This window comes from Watersipora subatra, chromosome 4 (genome assembly GCF_963576615.1).
Source record: "Watersipora subatra chromosome 4, tzWatSuba1.1, whole genome shotgun sequence".
Classification (NCBI taxonomy): Eukaryota; Metazoa; Bryozoa; class Gymnolaemata; order Cheilostomatida; family Watersiporidae; genus Watersipora; species Watersipora subatra.
In genome coordinates, this window is record NC_088711.1 from 32,002,186 (window position 1) to 32,021,664 (window position 19,479).

Here is a 19,479-nt window from a genome sequence, read left to right on the forward strand (position 1 = left end):
TAGTACATTGTAATGTTATATTATCTTGCAGATCGTGACCACAAAATGCACTAAAGTCCTACTAGGTACCTATAGTGACTAAGGTTAACATAGCATTTTGTTACTATTTTTAATGATGCTGATTTTTACCAGGAGGCGATTGCATTAGATAATGACTATGGGTTTCGATACCGCTCTATGTACGTCTATAGCTTACAATATTTTCGCATGCCAACACTGGCATGCGAAAATTGGCCTGCCAGCAAGCCAACACTGAAATGAACTGAAATCCTATACATCTAATTGTACACCAAATAATTTTTGATAGTAATCGTAGCAAAATAGACTATATATTACTCTCTAATGAGCCCACACTTACATTTAAACACCTTGACATTTTTAGTTTTCCTTCTAATTTATTTCAACGAAACACTTCTTTCAAGTTATGAATTTTTAAAATGACAGTTGTTTGAAAACCTTTAGGCCTACAGTTGTTTTAATTATTTTAAATTTTGTTGCCCTGCACAAAACCTTGTCCTCATGATATGAAGTTTGAAAGTTGTAGTTGTTTGACAAAGTTTTAAAACCTTTACAGTTGTTTTTATTTTCTCTCTTATTTTATTTCAATTACACAAAACACTTTTCTCATGATATATAGTTTGAAAGTTGGAATGGCAAACGTTGTTATATGTTAAATACAAATAAATTTTCTGTCCAAACACTTTTTTATTACACGGGCAGCGTCGGGTAGCACAGCTAGTCGTACATAAAAAGCACGTTTTGGTTGCAAACTGTAACAAATATATCAATGAGACCAATGAGCGTTTATGCAACCTTGTTAAATATAGATATAAAATGAGAATACACTTTCAAATTTAAAATGAAATAAAAAACTTTAAAGCTCCAGCAAATTGCAACGCAGGCTAAGATCATCGTAGGTTATTTGCAAGCAATAGATATAAACTGTTATAGACATATATCAGCTTCCTCGTGCATATTCATTTGAAAAATCTAAGACAAGTTGGAGGTAAGTTAGCAAATTTTTTGCCTCCAAAAAGGTTAATGTCACACCCCTGAAGGAGACTGCAAAATATAGGCGACATTCGATTCACCCGTGAAAGGGTTAAATTCATCTTCTCAACATCCTGATGAGTTGTTGGAAAACTTCAAGGCCAGCCTTTAATTGAACGTCACCCCTAAGGGAAGGTTTGAAAAATAGAGCTTCATGGCGCTCAAATAAAGATTGTAAGGTAAATGTTCCGATTTTTTTACTCAATGGCTGAGACAAAACACTCTTATTGGCTTAATCATAGAATTATTTCCCGTGCTCTTTGTGCTGACTAACTAGTTACTGAAAAAATAAGATATTGAGTCTGATTGTAGAGAATAATCTGCACTGTTTAAGAGCACCTCAATGAAAGCTTCAATAATAGCCAAGTATAATATCACTGGATAATCAGTGACATCATCAACTGATAGCTCAACATCACGACTCACTTTATAAAAATAATGGCCCTGTAAGTTTGTGCCTAAACGAGTAATTTAAGGTGTGGTCACTACTAATAGCAAGCTTATTATTATGCTGTCATAAGTATTAACTTCAGTTGAAAATATTTACATCTTATATTAGACATACATGTAGTTTAACCTATCTTACAGTTAATAAACTACCCAAATATATCAATATAGCCAAACATTTAATGTGAGACAAGGAAATTAGTATGAAACTTCATCCACTAGAGTGACTAGACTGTAGCTTAGTCAAGTTTGAAATGTTCAATAAACATTCTCACTACATTCAGCAACCTGGATAAGATATACCAGCATATGATCAAGCAACTCTAGTCTTTTAGCCTATAGGTCTGCCACATCTGCTGTTTATCATACAGTTATACAGACTCAACAACTAATAAGTATTTCAAAGTAGAAAATTAGCTAGTTAAGACTCATAGGTACAGGCAGCATTATAGCAGCCATCAATATTATTACACGCTAAAAGCACTGCCCAGAGCGTGTCAGCCGTAAAAGCTTGTTCATTATTCAATATTAATAAACATAGAGAGAATATTGGGTGTCGTCTGCGCCTATGGACAATCTTTAATTAGAGTACTAGATTACCTTCTTAGCTAGTATATCAAACAATATCTAACTAACCTAATTAGAAATTAATATAATACAATTAAGATGTATATAATTGCTCATAGGGCTATCCTATATACAACCTTATGCGCCAACCTATTTTCTACATAGCACAATCAGCACAATCGAAACAATCAGCACAATCGAAACAATCAGCACAATCGGAACAACCAGCGCAATCAAAACAATCAGCGCAATCGAAACAGTCAGCGCAATCGGAACAATCAGCGCAATCGGAACAATCAGCGCAATCGGAACAATCAGCGCAATCGGAACAATCAGCGCAATCGGAACAATCAGCGCAATCGGAACAATCAGCGCAATCGGAACAATCAGCGCAATCGGAACAATCAGCGCAATCGGAACAATCAGCGCAATCGGAACAATCAGCGCAATCGAAACAATCAGCGCAATCGGAACAATCAGCGCAATCGGAACAATCAGCGCAATCGGAACAATCAGCACAATCGAAACAATCAGCACAATTTAGAGAAGATTAACACGACACATATAATAATCGGGACTTAGTTATAGAATGAATTTTCATTACTGCCGGTGAATACATGTAGACCGAGCAACAGACTGAGGCAGTAATACTTATATGATCAAGTGTTCCACTCCGTAAGTAAAAATGGTTAAAAATTAACATAGCTGTGAAGTTGAGAAAGCTGTTAGTTTATTTTTAATAACCTAAAAATAATCTTAAAAACACGCCTTACATAAATAGTATAAGATAACTATCAACTACAAGTTGCGACTATGCGGTTGTGATGCAACCTTTATAGTTAAATCTGTTAGGAAAACCAATTGCAATCTATTACTTTTACCGTTGATCAATAGAATTTAATGCAAAACATCTAATGAAAATTATGAATTAATACTTAGTATATCCGTTTATTTTTCTGAAGAGAAATTAATGATAGATGAGTTAAAACGCTGAAATGGATAACGATAGCGGATAAGAACTAAGAAGTATGCAATTATTGAGCAAAACTGATAACAATGTACGTTTGGTTGATTGGCAGTTGCACATCTGCACAACCAAGCACAGACATCATGCTGGCAAGTATTGCAAGCATGCTTGATCATACTCACACGGGTGATCCGTGTGTCAGTCTATGTGTCAGATTGTAAAACTGTATACAAAACTGCTTAACATAAACCCTCTCCCTCCCCTAAATCTGCAAAGTTCAAGCTTAGGTTCACGCATCCTAATAAAAAACTAGAGGTTAGAAATAATGAATAAGAAAAGTAAAAAGGACTGCCATAATTGGAACTTACGCTAGTTGTTAACAATACAGTAGCAGAAGTTTCACAAGTATGCAAATTGGTTTCAACTAACTCACTGAGCAGCTAACTAACTCACTCTCTTGACAACATTTATCAATGTATATTAATATTCTCTAGCAAAATATGAAGGGGTCACATCGCATGGGCAAAAGAGAATGAGATAGGTAGAAATATTGACAAAAACAGTTTTCTTCACAAAGTCACAAAGTACTGGAGACGAAAGGAGTCCGCAGTTCAAGAGATGTAACTTGAAGCTATTCTACAAACATCAGTGACCCTCTAAATTGAAGAGTGGCCCATGCCTGGGACTTATGGATCATAGAGTAGATCTAACAGATAGTGCCTTTAAGAAAACTGAGATTCTCAACCTAAGCATTCTACCAGTTATGAAAAGGTTCAATGAAAAGAGAAGATATCATTGAAATATTTTCATTAATCTTAGCTTGAGCTGGTCAAATATTTCAAAACTTTGTGGACCTTGAAGGCTTTTAGCTAACTACAGTACGTATATAAAGGAAGTGGTCCAGGAGAAACCAAGAAATTTCATACAATTCCATAATGATATCTGTTTTAACATGCTAACACATCATATAACAATGATGAAAGCAAAATGCCGATTTATATGAAAAAAAGTTTTGAGTTGTGACAAATATAATGCCGGGGAACTTACTGCCTAAAAGCTAAAGCAATGATTAATTATAATAAATTCAGGTCCAATGATCTGCAGTCTCCAAAATTAGTTTCGTGTCATAGTTATGCAAGTTTAATAGATTTTAAAGCTGATTGCTCAATGCATGAACTGGATCGAGGTTTAACCAAATACAAAAACTAAGAGCTGCCGTATGACTTCAGAGATCGCTCAACCAAAGTAACCATCAAATTATTTTGGGGATGGCTTCTTTGCTGGTTTTAAGCTTTGATATAAACATACTCCCGCAATGCTGAATGCAGTATGAACATTTATGCAAATGGAGCTCCTATATCAGCGAGGTAATGCTGCCAGGTTTAACATGCCATGAGTTTGCATTCTGAAGTCATATACGTCAGCCAATATTAAGCTTGGAAATTCCGATATAAGTTAAGTCGGTTATAGGCCTACGAGCGGTTTGCAATCAATAAAAAGTAGACATGAAATTTAATGGAAAAGTAATTAAAAATTATATATACCATGATGCCCCAATATAGGTATAAACTGAATTGCTGATAAACCATATTCATACAGTATGTAAATTAGCTGAAAAAAGATCATTAATATGGCTGAAAACATGTAGTGAGATACTCAGTTGGCTTAAAATCTACACGGAGAAACAATTGATAAGCGACAGCAATAAAGACATTGCAATATTAGAGCTGCTATTACAATGTGCAAGTTTCGCACTGTGATTATAAATGTGGCACTGAGACAAAATATCGTTGATGTGATCATAATTGTTCTTAGATGTGTCAACACTCAACAGAGTTGACTTTTGGGTACGCAACATCTTACAGTTGAGAAAATAGTCTTTGCAAGAACTAATGACGACATGAGACAAAACACAAAATAGCCGCGACAAAATGCAATTACCTACGTACAAAACTCCTTCCTTAAATCAAAGAATACACACAAGCTTGTACTACGGATAAAAAGACAACGAACGACGCAACCGCAAATTAATCGCATCGGTAACCAAATAAGGCGTTAATCTAGTGGAACAGGCAAACTTGGTTCTCCAGATTCGAGAGTGCGAGATAACAAGCCAAAATAAAAATAGCTCTGCATCACAACATAAAATTGTACGGTTCTAAAGCTTTGGCATTGACTTACTTTTACTTATTCCACTTTTCATTTGACTTGCAACTCTAATCAGGCAACTAGTTTTAGCCCAAGCTTCGCAAACCGAAACTTCTATCGTCGGGCACTTCCTTGTGCGCGAATGACATGCGCATTGTGTTATGAGTTTGTTATTGTTAGACCACATTCATTAGCAACCTTAGTCGCAACTGTATTATCACGCTGGATGCAGTAATTGTCTGTGTACTGTATTCTTCTTTTCATCTAAATATTTGTTTTTAATACTGGACGCAGTACATGTTATAACTATTTCATTGTACTTATTTCAAGACTCCTTAGGGTTTAAATGGCCTAGCAGATATTAAATAACTCATCGGTTAGGCAGATGCAACTCGCATTTGCTGTGATTTCTGGTTGTTTTGCATTTTAAGTCATGGACATACATTAAAGCTTTCTAAAAAAATTGTAGGTAAAAAGGTTAATATAACTACTTGAAGCATTAGCTGCATGAAGAAGCATTCCGTCACTTTGATGATTTAACAAGCAGTGTTAAAAATTACAATTGGGCATGGCCGATGAAGATATTGCCTCACACGATCATCCGCTCAATGGAAAAAATAACGACGCTGGGGAAGAAGATCCTAGTGTACCGACAACTCCATTGCCAAGGTAACAATTATTCTATTACATTGCTGCAGAAGTAGCATTAGCAAGAAGTAGCTATGAAACAGTGACACTATGTTAATAACTTTGAGATCATGGAATACTCTCGGATGACAAGCTCACAGAAGTACTAACTATATCTCATCAGCATTGAGTGTTGCAACTAATTTTATTTATTTGAGATTTTCTTTACTTATATTGTTCTACAATATGTAAGTTTCGTCATGCAAAATAATTCTGCTTATAAGCTAGAACATGTTTTTTTCATAGTTTGTTAATTACAATATTTATGCCATACACATGTGATTGCAGTAATAGTATTTTTATCTCAATTATACACTTGCCCAAGATACTTCATCTAGCTGGTAGTGCCATGTCAAGATACATCGATGTTAATTCTTATAAACTGAATGAGAGTAGAGAGATACAGCAATGCTTATATAGAAATAATGTTGCAGCCGAACAGAGAGTCAATTGAGCCAAACAACTGACATAGATGGTACCGCTGCGAGCAGACACTCATCTATGGCCAGGCCGAGTAGTACCAAATCAGGTATTAGCCGAAACCCCAGTGCGAATAGCTTTGTGACTGTCTCTTCAGCTGGAAGAAAGTCTAGGGCAAAAAGTAGCGCAAGTACTGATTTACCAGATGTCCATCAAGTGACGTTCACAGTCACTGTATCAGCTGCAGTACCTGCTGGTTAGTAGAGCTACCAAGCTTAAAATGCAGTTTACATCTTCACCTTCACCCTTCATCTTCACCAGTTTACACCTTCATCCATGATTCTTGAGTCCTGTTGTTCACTTATACACTCAATCCAGATATCTCAGATCTGCTACATTTAGTAGATATGTAGTGAATATGTATGCCTATCACACTTTACAGTTGACTCACATTTCAATATAGCTGTAGGAGTTGTGATGAGCAGTTATAATTTCTGTTTTTAAATAATTCTGGTAATAGTTCAAGGATAGTAATGGTCTCAATAAGAGTTTGATCCAACAAAATTTTCAGCAGTTTAAAAATTTTATACTTAAATTGCTGAGGTTTTGTTAAATCAGATTTAACATAAAATGTCACAATACCAATTTTAGTTTAGGTTTAGTTTTAATCTATTGTATTTTTCAATTTCTTGAAGCTTCATTATCTTTGCACAATCATAGTGGCACTGATTAGCGAGAAGTAGCTATGAAACAGTGACACTGTGTTAATAACTTTGAGAGCCTAGAATATTTTTGGATGACAAGCTCACAGGAGTACAAAAGTTCTAACTATATCTCATAAGCATTAAATTTTTCTCCGTGAAGCCAAATCATAAAAAGAGGAAAACAGTTACATATTTTATTGTTAGATATTATTTTTAGATTTTTTCAAAGCGCTCAAATTTATATTGGTTTATTTTATTATTTCTGTATCTTTGAAGCTTTATGAACTTCTGCGATATAGCTATTCGCTAACTTGTCTGTGACACCAAATATGTTCATTCTTAAGTGGTTAAATGTTGTTCATCTTATGACTGGTACTTTGCAGGAGACAGACCCGCCAAGCTTTTTGATATTGAACGGCAGCGAGGTAGACAGTCTCGCTGCTTTTTTGCCTTCCTTAATTTAGTTCTGCTCGTTTTGTTGCTGATTATGCTGTGCACCACGCTGTTGAGTTGCTAAAGTCATACTTTGTCTCTTGCTCTTGTTCGTCCATTCCTCAGCAGTTATCTCGTAACCATTTTAGCTCAAATGATTTTAGTCAAAAGTTGAATCTGTGTTCTTAATAGAATGTGTCTATATGTGTGCAAGTGCAGTGTTATCATATCTAGCTACATGCTAGCTACATACTAGCTACATACTAGCTACATATACCTTCGATATCTTACAATAAGGTACAAGTATGTATGACTTATACCGTTATATTTTAATAAGCATAGACCACTGAGTCTATGATCATGTTTGCTTTATCTGATTCATTTAATGATTTCTCTTAAATATACGTGTATTTTCAAAATGAAACTACAATTATTGATGTTTTTACTGTCGTTAAAGATAACAATAAAGTTAACGGAAACAGACATAGGTAAATAATAGATAACCAATAATCTCGATTAGTTTACTAAAGTATATATCATCATACGGCATCAGTATACGGCAGCAACCTCAATTTGATATTATTCAATAGTGGTACAAGTTAAATACTGTTATTCATTCAAAAACATTATTGGTACGTTTTGTGAGAAAACATTTTTCAATTCCATTGTTTTGTACAAATTGCTAGGAAGACCTCTGCCATTACCTTTTTAGTTTATGAGGATGGAAATGAAAGAAACAAGAGTAAAAGAGTGGTGAGTGATCCAAAGCCTCAGGCTTTCTACCACATAGAATATTATCTTTTGCCTACGGATGTCGATCCCAACAAAACGGATATTACCCTCTTCGGAATTGCCGCTAAAATATATCCTGACAAGCAAGATGCAAAGGTTATGAAAACATGGACTGAAGGAAACAAGACATGGATAGCGTGGTCACAGAGGTAAGGAAAAATATATGGTTCTTAAGAAAAGACATCTCTCATAGAATAGAACTGCAGTAAGAAATGGAACATGTGAGAGGGCTTATCTGTTTTGTGAATATGGAAAATTCTACATATGATAAATCTGTCCTGTTCACACGGTTTCCTTTTGATGGCCTGACTCACCATTGCTGAGAGTTTCCTTTTGCTGGCCTGCTTCACCATTGCTGAGAGCTTGCTTTTGATGGCCTGATTCACCATTGCTGAGAGTTTCCTTTTGATGGCCTGACTCGCCATTGCTGAGAGTTTCCTTTTGATGACCTGATTCACCATTGCTGAGAGTTTCCTTTTGATGGCCTGACTCACAGTTGCTGAGAGTTTCCTTTTGATGGCTTGACTCACCATTGCTGAGAGTTTCCTTTTGATGGCCTGACTCACAGTTGCTGAGAGTTTCCTTTTGATGGCCTGACTCGCCGTTGCTGAGAGTTTCTTTTTGATTGCCTGACTCACCATTGCTGAGAGCTTCCTTTTGATGGCCTGACTCACTATTGCTGAGTTTCCTTTTGATGGCCTGACTCCCGTTGCTGAAAGTTTCTTCAAGCACTGGTTTTTAAACTTCTAATAATACTTGAACATTCTCCATGTGGTATTGCTTACAAATGATACACCATATTTAACATGTAAACTATACCAATATTTATAGAAGTTGCCTCATTTCTAACCTGATTCACGTGGATTCGTAACATAAGTTGTGTTTGCTTGTGTTTGGATTTCTTTTTTAGGTAAGTTATTTAGAAATTAAAATCGTAAATATGTATAACAGTGTGTGCAGTTACAATGACAGTTAATCATGGTCATATTTACGCTATATAGTCAACTTGTATTGCTGGTTGTTGCAAGCCTTTATTTATTTATTTGGGAGTTTCACTGTTATTTCGACAATTGATTGTTTAAAAGCATTACCTGGATAACCGTATCTTATGTTGTCACATTAGTTGTCATATCATCTGATTAATTGTCTCCCTCTTGCAGTCATGTGATTAACTTAACCAGTGACATGTTGAAGAAGTTCTGCTACCACAAGCTTGTAGTGAGAATATGGGATACCAGAGATAAGTTTGGTCCGAAGGCTAGGTTTGATAGACCTCGGGCATTCAAGTTTCCACCCCCAAAGCCTGGTAAGTATATAATTCTGGTTATCTTATGGAAATATGAGTTTATCATAGTATTATGTTTTATAAGATCAGTCTTTAGTTTACACGAAAGAGTTTGTCTCTTGTATTTTATTAGGAGAGGATCTGGATGATATAAGTGGAGTGAAGACATTCATAGCCCGTTTAGTCAAGGCTTACACGAGACGTTTGCCTAAGAACTCTAGAGAGAGGACTCTGCCACAGCCAGTCGTCAGTGAATCTAAGGCTAAAGGTCAGCTTTGTTACTTTCTTCTGACCTTGTGAATGCCTGAAGGCAGAGTATTTCAAGGGTGAAATCATTGTTTAGTTATGTTTTACTGTGATTAATTCAATAACAGACAAAACAGTCTAATCTTACCCAGTTTCATCCGTTCAAGGAAAAGTTATTGTTTTTATTGTTACATTATAACTGTATAAATCTGCAGAGCATGTTTTGGTTAATAATTTTCAAAGGTTTTTTGCTGAGAATATTACGTGTATATAAAAGCTGTCTTTTTACGGCGCGTTCAGGCCATGTCTCATCTTCAGTCTAGTTATTAGGCTACAGGGTGCTGAAGGTTTTTGACCTTGTCGGTATAACCGTGAACTAATTTTCATTTATCAGCAGTTTAAATCGATGCTTCGAGTGCATTTACAAAGGTGAAGTAAGGCAACTTGACCATCATAAAAAATATATAAGAAAGCTTTAATAATAAGTACCTATGTTAAAATAGTCTCTAAAACTCTGCTTTGGAAGCTCAATAAACCTTTGACTTTTTTACCTAGCATTCAACAGACTGTTACTGTCACAGGAGTCAACGTGTCACCCCTTCAGAAGTCCGCAGAGTTAGCCAATAACTATCCAGTTTTGGAAAGGAGTGCTTTCTCTTCCATGCTTTTGTCTCTCTGATTACATTGCTGTAGCCAACAGCTGAAATATTGCTTGCTCTGTACTATGCAGGAAGTCTAGGTTAAACACCGGTGGAAAGATTTTGATAATTTTTTAAATTACTCTCTATAAAACCAGTTAACCCTTTATAGCGGTAAGCTAAGTTTTCAAATCCTAAATAGATATTATTTAGAATCACAGGATAAATCAAACACACTGACCACATCTAAATGAATCCTCTGTTTTAGGACTGTTCTGAAAACCTTCCATCATTTTCAAAGATTCTTTTCTAAATAAAGAGCTCTGTACTTTAATTTTCTCTTGCTGCTTTTAGCATTGGGATGTTCCAGCAACGGGTCAAGTGATACCCATTGATGATTTACCCTTTTTGCAGTCTAGTTGAATTGCAGGTAAAATAGCTGACTCAGAGTTCACCCAAAACGCAGGACTACCGGATACAGAACCTCATCCAGTGACAGTTGAGGACTCGAGGGAGGTGCCCTGTCTACTCCTCGGGCACCCAGACATGGAATACAGGTAGTTACTCTGGCTAAATAGAGCAAGCTATATTGTGGTGCTGTTTACTTAGTAGGTCTATTAGCTGTTAGTGGAAAGGGAAGGGGGGGGGCTGCTGGTTGCACTTATGTTTCTGATTAGTGCAGATCATGGAATATCACTCCTCATAAATAAGACTTTGAAACACATTTGAGTTTCACTGACACGGATTATTATCTAGCTCTAGAACAATCTAGAACAATTTTTATACTTTGAAGTTCACTCTGGCCCTTTTAAGTGCGCTGCACAGAGGGTGTAATTATAGAATAACTAGCTGTACTACTCGGCGTTGCCCGGGTAATAAAAAAGTCTTTGGACAGAAAATTGATTTGTATTTAACGTAGAACAACATTTACTATTCTAACTTTTAAACTTCATATTATGGGAAAAGTGTTTTTGTGCATTTCAAATGAATTAAGAGAAAAAGAAAACAGCTGTAAAGGTTTTCAAACTTTTTCAAAAAACTGTAACTTTTAAATTTCATACCATGAAAGAAGTGCTTCGTTGAAATAAATTAGGAGGAAAAATAAAACTGTTAAGGGGTTTAAATGTAAATGTGAAATCATTAACAAGTAACAGCTAAATATTATCTGTTTTGCTATGATTACAATGAAAAATTATTTGGTATACGATTATATGATTTTAGTTAGTTTTAGTGTTGGCATCATAAGGCGAAAATACCGTATAGATGTATGGAGTGGTATGGAAACCCATAGTAATTATCTAATGCAGTAAAAATGCATTAGATCTAAAAGTCATCATCATTAAAAATTGGTAACAAAACAATATGTTAACCTTAATAACTATAATTACCTACAATAATTCTATTGCATTCCGTGGGTATAATCTGCAAAAATGTAACTTTAGCTATAGGTGCCTCAAAATAATCTAGAACAATTTTTTTTTCAGGGTATACTCCAAGCTGCTCGAGCTTGCCAAGTTAGAAATGCAGCATCTGGACAAGAAGGTACTGAGGAAGAATTTAGATGTTTTTCGTAAGTCCCCGACAGCGGAGGCTGCTGACCAGGATGCAAAGGAAACAACCTCTAAAGTGAAGCAGGCAGCGCGTAAGTTCGGATAACTTTTATGCTTGTTATTTGCTCGTTTTTGTGCCAGGGTTACAGCTGTATATGGAAACCCAGGTATTTTTTATTTACATATATATCTATTTGTCTATCTATCTGTCTAGCTATCTGTCTAGCTATCTGTCTAGCTATCTGTCTAGCTATCTGTCTATCTATCTGTCTATCTATCTGTCTATCTATCTGTCTATCTATCTATCTGTCTATCTATCTGTCTATCTATCTGTCTATCTATCTGTCTATCTATCTGTCTATCTATCTGTCTATCTATCTGTCTATCTATCTGTCTATCTATCTGTCTATCTATCTGTCTATCTATCTGTCTATCTATCTGTCTATCTATCTGTCTATCTATCTGTCTATCTATCATGCTAATAACCACGCATCCTTTAACAACCACCTACCAGGCCAGCCCCTGTTACTCATTCTTAATGCCAAAATTTGCTTTTCATTTTATTTCTCATCTTTCAAATCTTTCTTCTCCTACAGTAGAGGTTTTTATGGTCTACAACCACTTTTGTCATTTTACTTCATACACCAGATATTATTAGGTTAAAATAGTAATAAGAGTAGAGCAGCTTGAAATAAAGAGGTTATCACTGTTATCATATCTTGTGTAGTTTGTGTTTGAGATATGATCGCGTATCCCAGTATGATCAAATGACCTTTTCTGACTCGGTCAGTCTACAACTTTAGGAATGAAAGACCAAAAGCAGCGTTTACCTCCTATAGATGGTTTGTACTAGCTTTCCTTCTACTATAAGTTGGTTTGTTCACTTGAGACTCGGCCATTTCTCATGTCTAGTTTGCTCGCTTTTACTTTACTCATCGCTTCCTCATTCTTTTCCTAACCAACTACTCCATGGTTACTTTTGTCTAGTTTGTCATCTCTCATGTATTAGCTTGTTTTATCAATTATACAAACATGATGTATGAGCTGCAGTGTTCAGAATGACTCTTGTGAGTTAATAATTCGGTCAGAGACACGCTAAGTGTCACGGCTGCTGAAGGTCTATTTAATGACCTTCCTGTTCCAAGTTCAAAAGAGATCAAATGGATGTAGTGGGAAACGGCAGCAAACGCTAATACTTTTAATTGAACTGGAGTTATGTTCTTTCTCCTCTGCTAGTGTCAGTTGTTTAGCTATGTCTGGCTGTGTACATGTCTGGCCATCCTCTTTATCTCTGGTATATGTAAGTACCATGCGCTTGGTGTACGTCTGGTGAGATCATCTTCATAAACCAACTGTACTACTGGAGTTGTCTTCTCGGATTTCTACAGGTTTTTATTTAATAATCTAATGAAACCCTTTTATTAGTTATTTGACTATTAGGTCCTCCAACTGCTGGATGAGTCTGGTGAGCTCATCACTATGAGTATCTTTTATAATTGAATTTATCTTCTCTACTTAGGCAAGACTTAATGTGATGATTGGTTTGAGAATAATTATGAGCTGATTTAGTTTAGTTGTTTTGTTTTGGCTGACTTTAGAATCATAGCTTGTATCTGTATCTAGATAAGCTTTATCTGCCGACTAAGCTCACCTACCCTCAATATATTAACTTAGTTTTATCATGATGCCAACATAACTGAATTCTGTTTTTTTAATATCATCGGCGACTTCCTCAAATATGGCTATTTGTTGCTTGCCCGGCTGAGCATTTGCTCATTAAAATTAGCTTTGAAGATCAGATAACTACTAATTTGACAAAGTATTGCTGATTTTCATCTTGTTACATGGCTAAGCCTGCTGTGGAGATACGGAAATATGTGTGCTTAGTTTTGATTCGTTGTGCCACCTGCTTTTATGTAGCTCGGAAGTAGGTATGGATTATGCGAGCAGTGAGAGTCGGGTGCTTGTGTGAAAAGTTAATCCTATTCACACAAAGAAACATTAGGTTCCAGCCAGAAATGAACCCATAACCTTTAGAACCCCTTATCTTGCATCTTCACCAAATGCACAACTCGCTATGATATGGCTCTTTTATATAAACAACAGTCACATGTCATTCTCATTGATTGTAGAGATTGATCAAGGTGGCAAAGCGGCTGGACATAAGAGCACAACTCCAGTTTCTAGGCAGAAAAGATTCCCTAGAGATAAGAAGAATGAGCAAGTTGCTAAGGAAGCGGCTGAATATGCTAAGAAGCATGGCATCTGCTCAATTCACGTTCCTGTCGCTCCTCTCTTTGTTGGTTCGTACATATTCCCTTATTGACTGCTTGTGCCACTAGTGTTGGTAAACTAAAGATATCGAGATGGGGTGTAGGGGCATACATATGACTGTTTGGTTTCGAGCTATGGGTACATAGATCTGATGGTAAATATCAGTAATTGCAAAGATAAAGGCTGCCTTCTCAGCTTTCTCTGACATCACACGCTGAGTAACTTGTTTTAAAACTCACTATATAGTAAAACTATAAAATAATTATGCACGCAATCACGAGTCCTCACATTCTATAAATTGACCTTTGTCTATATGTAAAGATGTGGAATTGGCAACTATAAACATTGTCATAAAAAGGTGTTTTGACCTATATTTTCTATTCAATTGAAGATTTATAGTTTTTTTCAGCTTATATTACCTAAGCAGGGTGGTGTTAGAAAAATAACATTTTATGAAAAAAAATTTCAATCTGAGGAAATCTTTAGTGCTGATGTCATCATTAGAAGTGGTATCATCCAATTGAATTTCGGGTGTGTTCTTGATTAGGCTGCGCAAGCTGGAACTAGTTTTCAGCTATAGATAAGGCAGTACATAGCCAGCTATAGATAAGACAGTATATAGTCAGCTATAGATAAGGCAGTATATAGTCAGCTATAGATAAGGCAGTACATAGTCAGCTATAGATAAAGCAGTACATAGTCAGCTATAGATAAGGCAGTACATAGTCAGCTATAGATAAGGCAGTATATAGCCAGCTATAGATAAGGCAGTACATAGCCAGCTATTGATAAGGCAGTATATAGTCAGCTATAGATAAGGCAGTACATAGCCAGCTATAGATAAGACAGTATATAGCCAGCTATAGATAAGACAGTATATAGCCAGCTATTGATAAGGCAGTACATAGCCAGCTATAGAAGTAGTAATAGAAGTAGCTGATCTGGCTCAGAATTTTCGCCTTGGCATTTTTTGTCTAAAAAATCCTAGAATTTTACAAAGTTTTCAAAATCCTTGGGATTTTGAAAAATGGAGAATATTAAAAATTAAAAAATAAAATGGAGAGAGTTAGAAACAGGCACGGCTGCCAGAAAGTGACACGCGACTGCAGGACCTAAGTGCTGGTCACGCTTGCTTTTTGCGCCTATTTATTATACAAAATTCTTTAAGCCTCAATCGATTTGACTGAACAACGCTTAGTGTACCCATTGCCTGTAGGATTATAATGACTAGTTATTATAATCCCTAGTAACGAAAATGTGTTTATTAGTTGTTAGATGCGCAAAGTGAATATCCTTCCTGTGCATAGCACTTGCAAGTATATAGCACTTGAATGATTTTGTGATATGACAGGCGTATGCAGTGTTCAGTTTGATGTAGACTTAAAGAATTTTGTATAATAAATAGACAATCAGAGGAAAAACATATGGAGCTTCGCATACTGCAGTGCATAAGATTAGTGCAATACCAAAGGAAATACCGCATGTGTGCCTAAGCAAAGAATCAAAGCCAACGAGGTACGGATCCTACATAGCCACTGTATTCAATATGGATACAGAGGAAGAATACAAAGTGTATATGCCTGAGTATATAGCAAAAGAGGCTCTGCCAGACAGGGAGTTTGTCTACTGCGGGCTTGTAAAGAAAACTGATGGCAGTGGACACTCATATCACTGCGTAGAATGGCTAGAGTAAATTCAAATTTACTAAGAAAAATAGTGCGACTGACAATCATTGCATATAAAAACTAATACAATGATTGTCTGCACATTGGACATATGCTTGAGTTTTTAGCCCATTCCTCTATGCATTCTTTATGAAATATATGCTTGCAAAGTGTAGCCACCGCTTCTGAAATATCAGCTAAGCATATAGAGCATGGATCTTTTGCTTCTGCAGAGGTAAGTACTATAGGTTCTATTGCACGCTCATTCTGTACACAGTAAGTTACGACATCTAATGAATTATGGTCAAACCAGAAACTCTCAATTACAATATAGTTGTTTAATCTCTGTGCTCTTCCTCTTTCTTCTTCTTGAAGCATTGCTTGCGATATAACACTTCCTAGAGTTTCATTGCTTATATTTTGATGGTCTAGTATGTTTAGTCTCTGTGCTTGCTGTTCACAGTACACTCGTAAGCTTGGATGAGATAATATCACAGGTCTTAGTGCATATTTTCCATAATACTGCCAATAATCACGCCATGCTCTTATGTAAATATTTCTTGTATCATCAATGCTCATTTGTTGGTAGTCTTGTAAATTCAATTCTTGCATATCACTCTCAAACTGTGCTCGCAATCTTCTTGCTTTTCTAGCTTTTTTCTTAGCTTTTTTGTAGCATTTCTTAGCTCCTTTTTATCCATTTGCTGATAGCCTTCTATTTCAAACTTTCTCGCTTGACCTTCACAGTGAGCTCGCTGTATTGCTTTTCCTAGCTCATTGTTGCTCATACCCTGATAGCCTTCTATAGCCAATTCTCTTGCTTTCTGCTCTATTTGTTGTTGTCTATTTCTCATTTCCATTTATTTTACAAAATGTTTAACCCTTAATCATTCAAAATTTCGTCGACATACAATAAAATCTGTCAACCAATTTTAAAATCCGTCGAAATAAAATAAAAACCGTCAACCAATTTTAAAATCCGTCGACATAAAATAAAATCCGTCGACATAAAATAAAATCCGTCGACATAAAATAAAATCCGTCAACATAAAATAAAATCGTCGACATAAAATAAATGGACAAGCTAAAGAAACTATATTATTCGCCGTCTGGCTATCAGCGTGGTAAGACAGCTGCTAGGAAGCTGCATGAAAAAATCCCCGAGTTGAAATGAAGTCAGATTCAAAACTGGCTTGACCGTCAACTCATCTACCAGATTTACAAGGCAAAGCCAAAGCGTATAAAATTTCCCCACTACAGCCAAGACAAACCAAACCATACTCACCAAATTGATCTGCTGAGCCTTCCCACTGACAAGGGGTACAAGTACGCGCTGACAGTGGTGGACATCGCTTCTAGGTACAAAGAGGCGGAGCCACTCAAAAAGAAAACAGCGGCTGATACGGTTGAGGCTATTAAATGTATATATAATAGGTCACCACTGGAATATCCAAAAGAAATAATGTCTGACAAGGGGCGTGAGTTTATAGGAACTTTCACAGAGCTGATGAACGAGAAAGGCATAAAAATATCTAGAAGCCTTAATAAGAAAAAGGTAGCATTTGTAGAGCGTTTTAATAGAACGTTGTCAGAAAGATTGTTCGCTCACCAGTACGCTGAGGAAATTAAAACTGACAAGACCAACCAAGAGTGGGTAAAGAGGTTGCCGGGTGTAGTGGCTGCGGATAAATGATGAAGAAACTAGTATGATAAATATGAAACCGATGGATGCTATAAAACTTGACAGTGTAACACAACCCGAGTATGACGAGGTCACTGAAGACTTGCCGATAGACTCATTGGTGCGGTATTTGTACAAACCCGGAGAAGAGCACAATGACACGCGGTACAGAGCCACTGATGCCATTTGGTCAGTAGACGTATACACCATAGATGAGATTCGTTCAGCTGAGAATCAACCATCCGTGTACACGCTCCAAGGCATTGATGACCGAACGTTTACCGCGGAGCAGCTGCAAGTTGTACCACCCGATACGGAAGGATTAGATATACAATAAAGGACAGAAAAAATATGTCCCAAACTGCCGACAGCGCCTCCAGATGGAGGTTTTGAGCGGTACAACAGAGTGCGTGACATTCGCAATGAGCTGCAGGTTCTGAGAGACAATCGGAATGGTTATTTCAAGAAATACAGCAAGGCGGTAAGTGGTCTACAGAATGCTCAAATAACTCTATCATTACTGGCCGCCGTGGAATCGACAGCTGGTATCGCTACATCCCTTACTATAGTAGGGCTGCCCATTGGTGTGGTACTAACGGGTCTAGGTGTTGCGTCAGGTCTGATGGCTGCGATACTGACACCCATAGCAAAGCACTGCACCAAGAAAAAGATCAAGCACGCCAAGAAGCGCGCCATTCTGAGCACTGGCATATCCGTGCTAAACAAAAAGATCTTGCGCGTGCTGGATGATAACTTTATTAATGACGCGGAGTTTGAGGACATTGTGAATGAATACAATGCCATACGTCGCGAGCTCGAGTCTTTTGACGTTGACAAAATAAGAGCGGAGGCTAAAAAAGAGCTAACTCAGCAGCTGCTTCAGCGTATGCCTGGCGTAACAAAAGAAGCTGAACAGTAAACCTCGCAAAATTTTATACTCGAGAGTATAAAATTTTATTTAAATATATTTGTGGGCAGTCCGGCATCTTGTAGTTTCTTTAGAACAAAGCTAGCCGTTGCAATTTCTGCGGACAGCATCGCGAGACTTTTGACTTTCATTTCGACGGGTCTATCCTTGAAACCCAGTTCCTTAACTGCTTTTCTAGTGACTACTAACCCTGTAGCTAGCAAAGCGCTTTGGTACAGCGCGTTACCAATATCCTTGAGAGTGTTGTTCATCTGCGCCATTTATTATACTAGAATATTCTCGCTTTTACAGTGGGAGTTGGTGTAGGCTTTGGCTCAGTGGAAGTTGGTGTAGGCGTTAGTGCTAATGGTTTTGTGTACCATTGCCAACCTATCAACAGTAGAGCTATACCGAGACCGACGGTTGTCCACGCGTGTTCAGTTTCTTTGGGATGTTCAGTTTCTTTGGGATGTTCAGTTTCCTGGGTTATCGCGGAGAGCTCATCGGTAATGTCGCTCAGAGGTTCTAGAGGAGTCTGCATCGGCGTCATCCTCTTGGGGTTCTTCTTGACCGTTGTCATTTATTTCTAGAAAATTTCCTACCCACTTGTAGTCGATATGGTTGGCAGTAGTGAGCAGTACTGAGAAAGGGGCCAAATACATTCCGTAGTCGTAGTAGAATGGCGGGAAATATTCTTTGAGGAATGCCTTGACAAAGACGTCTTTGTTTATTTCAGCTTCCAGTTCCACCTCATCTACAGACACGACTCTAGACACAGATTTTGTCCAGAGTTTGGCGAACACCTTGGATACGTTACCGGCAACGTTGTCAATGATGCTCTGCTCGTGTTTGAGATATAACTTTTTAACTTCCTTCTCTGACATTTTGGCAAGGTCTTCTTCCGTCTTGACGCGTGCCTTTACCAGCCTTTTTCGATAGTTGGCATCATGTACTGATGTCTCTTCAGCCTGCTCCGGTAGTGAAATTGTCGGTTCCATTTTATTATACAACCGTTTCCAT

The 19,479-nt window shown here is 37.0% G+C and overlaps 4 protein-coding genes across 5 annotated transcripts in view; 3 read left to right on the forward strand and 1 right to left on the reverse strand.

Annotated features, from left to right (window-relative positions):
• The window catches only part of LOC137394838 (focal adhesion kinase 1-like), a 67,768-nt gene extending 62,492 nt beyond the window's left edge, over positions 1-5,276 (reverse strand). For both annotated transcript variants that reach the window (XM_068081608.1, XM_068081607.1), the window contains exon 1: positions 5,213-5,276. The gene's annotated coding sequence lies outside the window, so the exon portion shown is untranslated. The remainder of the gene's footprint in view (positions 1-5,212) is intronic.
• LOC137394147 (processed variable antigen-like) lies at positions 2,205-2,618 on the forward strand. The gene has a single exon (XM_068080868.1). It carries the CDS (start codon positions 2,205-2,207, stop codon positions 2,616-2,618), a length of 414 nt encoding a protein of 137 aa, XP_067936969.1.
• A 471-nt stretch (positions 5,277-5,747) lies between the features above and the next one.
• LOC137394148 (uncharacterized) lies at positions 5,748-17,564 on the forward strand. The gene is made up of 11 exons (XM_068080869.1): positions 5,748-5,848; positions 6,301-6,542; positions 7,374-7,415; positions 8,135-8,363; positions 9,375-9,520; positions 9,633-9,767; positions 10,814-10,940; positions 11,868-12,025; positions 14,066-14,236; positions 15,653-15,843; positions 17,088-17,564. The coding sequence occupies exons 1-11, from the start codon at positions 5,748-5,750 to the stop codon at positions 17,562-17,564; spliced, it is 2,019 nt and encodes a 672-aa protein (XP_067936970.1).
• Positions 14,130-19,479, forward strand: part of LOC137395196 (uncharacterized protein FLJ43738-like) — a 62,421-nt gene continuing 57,071 nt past the window's right edge. The window contains exon 1 of the mRNA XM_068082035.1: positions 14,130-14,236. The gene's annotated coding sequence lies outside the window, so the exon portion shown is untranslated. The remainder of the gene's footprint in view (positions 14,237-19,479) is intronic.